General features: G+C 37.9%; 1 protein-coding gene across 1 annotated transcript; it reads right to left on the bottom strand.

The window, feature by feature from the left end:
* Nucleotides 1–6,434: 6,434 nt before the first annotated feature.
* Nucleotides 6,435–8,427, bottom strand: LOC128781054 (olfactory receptor 5W2-like). Its single transcript, XM_053925226.1, has one exon. It carries the CDS (start codon nt 8,425–8,427, stop codon nt 7,489–7,491), a length of 939 nt encoding a protein of 312 aa, XP_053781201.1. The 3' UTR covers nt 6,435–7,488.
* Nucleotides 8,428–9,008: the final 581 nt, after the last annotated feature.

The following is a 9,008-nucleotide window of genomic DNA, read 5'->3' as shown; positions in this document are numbered from 1 at the left end:
CCTTACTCTAACTCTGTCTCCCCACAACCTTTTCCCAAATCAGGTGGTCCTTATGGCTTCCAGGGATTAGAAAAGCTTCACACACCCATCTTTTTAAGTTTAAATCATAATTTACCTTTCCTATGTTTCTACAATGTTATCACTTCATTTATAAATCACTTTAATATATCATTTGGTATTTGTGATTGTGAATATATTTATTAAGATCATACTTAAACACAACACAAGTCCTCATTACTTTAATGGAGAACAGTTGACTTCAAATTAAATACCTGGGAGCTGGTTCAGATCTTGCTGAGTGATTTAAAGGAAGATGCTTAAATTTACTAAATTTCAGGTCTCACAACTGTGAACTGGGGATAAACTGCCAGCCTGAAAGAGTTATCATTGAATTTAAATATAACAAAACTTTAAGGACCTGGCCCATAAGATGCACTCATTTTAAGTGTTTCTTTAAAAGAAATTTTTGAGAGCAAAGGTCATTTAAAAATATTCCAGTACCACTGACAAAGACAACTACTCAGTGTTTTTTAAATAAGTGAATAAGCAAGAACTAAAAGAATGGAGTTACTTCTGCTTATGATAAAAATATGCCATGGCTCTGCATTGGCTTTTAAACGATTTCAATGGAGTGAGATTTCCCACATCACCCATGAGAATTTGCATTTTAAGATGAAAGAAAATTAGAACAGGGTTTTCCAACCTTAGCACTAGTGATATTTTGGGCCAGACAATTCTGTTCTGTGGGGGTCTTCCCTGTGCATTATCAGGTGTTTAAGAGTACCCCAGCCCCTACCCATTGGATAATAGAACCACCCTTCCCCACATTTATGATGAGCAAAAATGTCTCCAGACATTGTCAAATCTCCCCTAGAGAGCAAACCCTGAGCTGGAAGTCACTGAACTGGAGTGTGGCAGTATACTAGAGCTCTAGCCTCTCAGAGAACCTTGAATATCAAACTTCCCTGTATTTACAGCTACCCAGGCACTCACATTTTAGCCAGCTACTAATTTGATCTCTCTCCAGAATCTGTGATGTCTCCTTTCAGAGATCTTTGATTTTAGAGCTTGAGGGACACAGAGTTCCTCTTACTTTATTTGATATGGATGGATGACTATCAGTGCCCATATCCTTCTGAGATGTAGGCAAACGTTTTGTATCTAAGAGTTGATTGTTTCATTTATTAGCAAAAGGATGTCACATTATATTCAACTTCACAAAAACTAACATGCCACATTTCTATTTTCTCCCCAGTGTTGCTCCATAAGTAATCATCACAATTGTGTGGGAATAATTGAGGAACAGTGAGTGATCCGCAGATATGTCTGTAAAGCAAGCGCATAATAATTTCTTTGGACTTCTTCAAGTGGTTTTATTTCACACATGTAGTCTGGTCACTCCCTAACTTGCAGACTACAGGGCTTCACAGGTACTTTTCCTCCCTTTACTGATTGCATCTCAAACTCCTGGTAGGCACTCAGCCTCTCCTGTCCTTGGTGACTCTTTGTTTTGGCACCAGTGGGATCTGGTGAAGTATTCATGGCCAGTCACCAAAGATCCAGTGATGGGTTTCTGAGTGGTGACTAGGAACTAGTGATCTAAGCAGGGGATTTTGGTGGAGTTATTGGGGAAAAAAGAGTTTCTTTCCGCTGAGATTAATGTTCTGGGCAGATAGAAGCTCAAAACTGCTCATATCTCTTTCCATATATAATATGTATATTTTTTTCTCCCCTCCACCCCCAGTTTTCTCTGTCTTCCTTCATTAGGCAGCACATTCTCTCTAAATTTCATTTAAAACTCTCCAGTCTTGTAATGAATTTTTCAATCTCCATGTAATTGCTTATGTTGTTTCTAATGTCTTTCACTCACTATTGGGTACTTGTCAAAATTCTTAACATTCAGTTGAAAGAAAGTATCCTCCTTTTCTCTGTAGAATATGTTGGCACAACACATTTACAGAGTAAATGTATGTATGTACATATGTATGTGTTTAGTTTTCATTATTGTTGTTTAAGTACAGTCTCAGGTCTATTCTGGCCTTGGATGGCCAGAACTGCACTTCAACACGATGCACATATAACACATATCAGAGCCACTGACTTTGTTTATAATTGGTTTTCAATCTGCATGTTGACTTCCAAGATCTCTCAGTCTCAACAACCTGATATATATATTTTTGCTTCCTTCCCATTTATTTCACCAACCTATCATATATTCTGTTGTTTCATAAATTGCTTTATACTGGATAAATCAAATTAGATAGTGATTATCATAACCCTATTATCTATATAATAATTTACTGTTTGGGAGCCAGAATATATAAATATTTTGAGACATTGTTAAGATGTACAAAAACACTGCATCTTTTCATTTTTGTCTAATCAACTCCTCAGCAGATAGGGGTGTCCAACTTTTTGGTGTCTCTGGGCCACACTGGAAGAAGAAGAGTTGTCTTGGGCCACACAATAAATACACAAACACTTAGGAAAACTGATGAGCATAAAAAAGGCTTTAAGTACATTTACATTTTTGTGCTGGGCCGCATTCATAGCCATCCTGGGCTGCATTTAGCATGTGGACCCCAGGGTGGACAGGTTTGCTCACATAAATTTTTCCATGGGTTTCGGATATCAGAGTCTGTGTTCCTGAGATATGATGTGAGATCCGAAAACTAATCTTGAGGCCTCAAAGCAAAATATAAGAGGACTTGCAATGTGCTGGTGAACCACAGACTTCCTAGGGAGGCACAACTTTCTTCTAGGACCATAGGCCTACCGAAGTAGATTATAAACATTTGGCAATGATGTATTATTTGGTCTTTAAGTCTCAAAATCAGTTGTTCCAGTAAAAAGTGAACTGATACAACAGTGTAGTAAGGTGAGTGAAAAAGATAATGATCTGGAAAAGGCTCTTACCTTAATCCCAGTACCTTAGAGCGTGAAAGGATTTTAAGTGCTTATCTTCTTATGGTCACTTATTTCATGCACAGGAATCTGGTGTTTTGAGAAAAAATGCCTAGAATAACACAGGTTGTAAATGCCTAAGGTATTTACAACAACAACAACACAACAAGAAAACCCTGAAGAAGAAAAAAAATGTGTGTTTAACATGTGATAATCTTAAAACAATTCTCAGCATTATTGAAGGGGATTTTAAGAGAAATGGAGACATCAAACTATCACATGGAATAGAGAAATAAAGTTCATTACACATAGAAAAATCGTAGGTTGAACATCTAGGATGTAGTTTGAGATGTGGAGAAAAAAAGAATTTGACATTGTCAGGACAAAAATCCTATTTCACTCAGTCAGCTGAAGTGAGAAGCTGGCAACCAGGATCAATGCCTGTGAGGAAACATTCCAATGAAATGAATGAAAATAAATGAAAGTAGGCACAGGGGCACCTTTTTGAAGACAAAATTCACTTAAATGTTCCTATGTTCTGACAGTTTATGAAAGAAAGATGATTAGTAATAGTAAGAGCAAAGAAGAATAGTAATAATAACATCTTAATTGATGCAAATAGAATTCACTGGTGCACAGTTGAAGAGATTAACTTCAGAGAGGAGGGACACATTTTTTCCAGAAAAGGACAGGAGGGAGGGAGGGAATCACTGATGAATTCAAATGCTTCTACAATAAGAAGAGGAGAAAGTAGAGGATATTCGTATTTGCTGTTCTATGTTTTTCTCCACAAAATAGACATCATTTTCTGGAAGCAAGCAGAAGGTAGCAAAATATGACCTAAAAAGAAATATTAACGTTTGCAATAGCTATTAAATGAGGGAAACAGCTGTATGTAATATACAATGTTAAAGAACAATATATATAAATATATATAATATAAATAATGTAGACATATCCGTATATTTATCTTAATATTGTGAATTTTATGCAAATATAAAATGAACATGTATCAAAGATTTTACTTAGTTGATTCATTAATTAAGCTGTTATTGGTATAAAGGAAAATTCAAAGAGTTATAGGTCAGGAATTCACATATCAACATACAAATAGATACCAATTGGCCTTTTTCACAGGGGGAGAGGGAAGTCAATTGTCTACACTGGACAAAATGTACGTGTTTATAGTCAAGTATCACTTGGATTGTATCAGGTATCCACCACTGACAGATCTGTAAGTTAGAGCAAGGACAGGAAAGGCAGAGACAACCCAGAGAGGTAGAGCGGAGAGACTCTTCAACACCTTTTACAATTTTTCACTGCAGAGGGCATGGACACATTTCTGGATATCATTATCCCATTGTCTGGATTGAATGTTATAGATCTGTAAGCATGGGGATTTCTCTAGCTGTGTTCCACAGCTTGGATTCCAGACAAAATAGATGTCTGGATGGACTCAGAATTGCTGTGTTGCCAACTTAATTTTTTTATTATTATTCTTGCTACTTTATTTTACTGTTTATACTATTACAGTTGTCTCAATTTTTCCCTCTGTGTCCCCTTCCACACACCCCTGCCCCCTCCTTCAAGCAACCCCACACCATCATCCACCTCCACAGGTCATGTCTGTATGTTTTTTCGTCAATCTCTTCACCTTCTTTCATCTAGTACCCACCTTCCCCCTCCCCTCTGACAGCTGTCAGTCTTTCCCTGTTTCTATGCTTCTGATTTTATTTTGCTCATTAGTTTATTTTGTTCATTAGATTGCACATATAAGTGAGGTCATAATATTTGTCTTTCTCTGATTGGCTGATTTCACTTAGCGTTGAGTCTTTAGTTCCATCCATGCTGTTGTAAAAGGTAAGAATTCCTTCTTTTTTTAACTCCTGCATAGTAATTCCATTTTGTAAATATACCACAGCTTTTTTATCCACTCATCAACAAATGGACACTTAGACTGTCTCCAGCACTTGGCTATTGTAAATAATGCTGCTATGAATATAGGGTGCATATGTTCTTTTGAATTGGTGTTTCAGGATTCTTAGGATATTTTCCCACAAGTGGAATTACTGGGTCAAAAGGATGTTCCATTTACAATTTTTTGAGGACATTCCGTACTGTTTTGCACAGTGGCTGCACCAGTCTGCATTCCCACCAACAGTGCACTAGGGTTCCCTTTTCTCCACAACCTCATCTGCACTTGTTTTTGGATTTATTAACGATGGCCATTCTGACAGAAGTGAGGTGATATCTTTAGAGCAGAGAAGTCACAAGATACTGAGGTTACAGAGGCCAGAAAAGAAAATTTAACATATTTTTTGAGAAAGGTACTCTTGTCCTTTTATTGTAGATGGTGAAACTGAAACTCAGTGATTAATTGGCCTGCCCAAGGTCACACAACCACTAAGTGACAGAGCTAGGAATCGGTCACTTTTATAACTAATTCAGAATCTTCTAATTTATCAGTGGGTTCCAAACAACTCTATGGGGTTTCTTTGTTCCTCAGAGGTGAAGCCAGGTCTCAAGATGAGAAATACAGAACTACTTTCCCTCCACCTACACAACGTTTCCCCTTGAACAACAATGCTTTACCTGTTGTGGAAATAAAAAAATACTAATAGGAATGGAGGCTATTTATTCAGAGTATTCTATGTAATAATGTGATTAATTAATATCACTTAACATTGGTGGAAGAAGAGAGAGTTAAAAAAGTAAAGAATGAAGCCTGGGTTTAGAGTTCAACAACTGGTTTGATGGTGGTGCCATTTAATGTGGAAAATAATAGCCTTAATTTTATTAACCAATGTGTCACACCAGCAAATTTAATGAAAAAGAAGTAGAAGTGATAATCTATCACTTAGAAAAAATTAAAAGTCTATGCATCATTCTACATTAGCTGTAGATATGCCTAGAAGTAATCAGGATGCCCAAGTAGATTTAGAATGACTCTTCTATTTATTTTGACCATTTTCTTTTTTATTTTTTCAATAATGTTGAGGTTACCATTCACATCGCTATTGTTACTCTGTGACACCCTCAGCAGTCCAAAAGCACTGCCGAGAATGGAGTTGGAGAATAGTACTGTGATGACTTAGTTCTTTCTCTTGGGATTTAGTGACCATTCCGAACTCCAGAAGGTTCCTTTTGGTAGTTTTTCCATCTAATCTGTTATCCTGATGGGGAACTTTGGGGTGAATAAAACCAGACATTGAAATAAAGAGGAAACTGATGGTAAACAGAAGGGAGGGGGGGATAATGGGGAAAAGAAGGGGAAGGTTCATCCAGGAACATGTATAAAGGACCCATGGACAAAGCCAAAGGTGGGTGGGGCAGGGGAGGGTGGTGGGGGAAAGTAGAGACAACTGTTTTTGAACAACAATAGAAAATACACATCCAGTTTTTTTTCACAGATACACAGTGAGTAAATATGAATAATTACCAATGGAATACTAATAGAAATAGTGTCGTGTTATTTATTTTTACTCTATTAAAACTTTAAGGTAATACATCTTTAATTTAAACTGTATGAATTGGACATTTTAGCTTTTTAAGTTTATTTTAACTAGTATAATGATATGAACACAGAAAGGAAAAGGAAGTCTTCTTTTCCAGCGGCTTTTGGAAAAGGCCCAGGTCCTTCACCCCCCAACTCCCACTTATGTGGCTCCTTTCCAGCTGCCAGTCGCACCAGGTCTGTTGTCCAGAGGGAGGTGAGAGGGAAAATCCGCCGGCCGATGTGAAGAGTGTGAGGTGTAATATAAACCTAGAGCTGCTGACCCTGGGGTTGTTGCTGATACAACGGGCCAGGATGATGAGAAATAGAGCATCCAAGGAGACTTTTCCATCACATGATTCTTTTCCCTGATTCTTACCAGAACCAACACCAAAAGACAAGCAGCGCAGACAGATTTCACTTATGTTAAGGACTCCAGAGTAGAATCGAACAAGAGGATTCCCTTTTGCATCTTTTTTCAGCCTGCAGTCATTAATTTATTCAGCACATATCTTGAATGCTATCCTGGAGCTGAATATTGTTAATAGCAAAGGAGAAACAATGGGGAATAAGGTAGGCAAGGGCTGTGGCTTCATATAACCTTCAGTATGGGGCAGGGTGTTCCTGATTCATTTTTATTTGTATATTTACTACTTATATCGTTTTATGTTATAGGGTGATACTACTACATGGGAAGGAGAAAAACAAACCTAATTCAATCTGCTAACCTCCCTTCTGACTGAGCGAGTTTGTTCACTCCATATTGTAAAGAAATCTTAAGGAGGGTCTGTTGAATTCACATGAGGGGAGTGGTTGCTATTTGCATGGTATCTCACTGGGACATACTCATGAACAAAGAAGGAAAGTATAAAAGGTCCTTCTTTGAAAAACAGCAAAGTGAACATATTATTACTTTATGGTAGAAAAAAAAACTAAGATCAATAATGCTCTTTACACTCAATTGAAGAACAAAGGAAAGAAAGGGAAAAGATCCAGAAATTTCTACAGGTGAGGCTATAGGAACTTATGTCACAGTACTTGAACTTTAGTGCTCAGAATCTTTCAATAAATGTTTTTGGTTGTCCATGCTTTTACCCAGAATGTAATTTAGTGCCAATTGCCTTTTTCAGGGCATCTTTCACATCCTTATTCCTTAAGCTGTAGATCAGTGGGTTTAACATGGGGATCACAACTGTGTAGAAAACAGAGGCTATTTTGTCTGTGTCCATGGAGTAACTCGAGTTGGGTCGGAAATACATGAACAGGATTGTCCCATAAAATATAGCCACAGTGGTTAAATGGGAGGCACAGGTAGAGAAGGCTTTGCGTCTGCCCTCAGCTGACTTCATTCGAAGAATGGTATTTATGATGAAGCTGTAGGAGAGGAGGACAGTGATGATGCTGGACCCCAGAAGACAGCTGATGAAAGTGAACATCACTATCTCATTGATGGTCGTGTCTGAGGTGGAGAGGGCTAGTAAGGGTGGGATGTCACAGAAAAAGTGATTGATGATATTGGAATTGCAGAATGACAATCGAAATGTGCAGCAGGTGTGGATTGCAGAATCCACCAAGCCTGCGATGCAGGCAATAGTCACGAGCAGGGTACAGACGCTCTTGGACATAGCTGTTGTATACAGAAGGGGATTACAAATGGCTACGTAACGGTCATAGGCCATGACGGACAGCATGAGACATTCCACATCCCCAAAGGCACCAAAAGAATACAACTGAATGGCACATAAATTATATGGAATCCTTTTTTGCTCAGATAAGAAATCAGCCAGCATCTTGGGAGAGATAGTGGAAGAGTAGCAGATATCACAGAAAGACAGATTGCTCAGGAAATAATACATGGGCGTGTGGAGCCGGGCGTCCATGCTGATCAGCAGGATCATCCCTAGGTTGGCGATCACAGTGATGCCATAAACCAACAGGAAGAGCACAAAGAGCCCCTGCTGCACATCCCGCCTGCCAGAGAGTCCTAAGAGTATGAAGTCTGTGAACACGGTGCAGTTCTCAACAGCCATCAGTCACGTCTGAAAATCCCTGGTTGTGGAGGAAGGAAATGGGTGTGGGGTTGACATCATAATAGTATTTTAATATTAAACAGCTGATACTCCCTATTTTTCAGTAACTAGAAAAAGAGATGAGCATAGCGAAGTCTGCTTTAGGTAAAATGACTCTTCTTGAAATATATCTCATTTAGTATAAATTGATGAAATGATGGTGGTCTTTGGAAGACAAACGGAATTCTATGTTCCACTGCTATATTTTACCTATCACTTGTGTGTATTTGATATCACACATGACCTTCTTGGTTCTGTATGAATATAGAGAACATGGAGTCGAGGGAAGATGAAAGACAGAAAGACAATATATAAGTGATGATCCATTGATCAATGTACAGTATTCCAAACCCTTGACTTAAACTCCTCTAGATGCATCATCAAAAATGTCTTCCATGTAAAAATGAATCTATTTTATGAAATATACACAAGTGCAGGATAGAATTTTAAAATAATGAAACACTTTCTACCACCTCCCCAATCTGTGCTTCCATTTTATTGTATTTCTTCCTATCTATGGATATTCATTTTAATTAAATAAA

Source organism: Desmodus rotundus, chromosome 5 (assembly GCF_022682495.2).
Source record: "Desmodus rotundus isolate HL8 chromosome 5, HLdesRot8A.1, whole genome shotgun sequence".
NCBI classification, from domain to species: domain Eukaryota; kingdom Metazoa; phylum Chordata; class Mammalia; order Chiroptera; family Phyllostomidae; genus Desmodus; species Desmodus rotundus.
The sequence above is the reverse complement of the archived record's forward strand: the minus strand, read 5'-3'. Positions and strand labels throughout refer to the sequence as shown.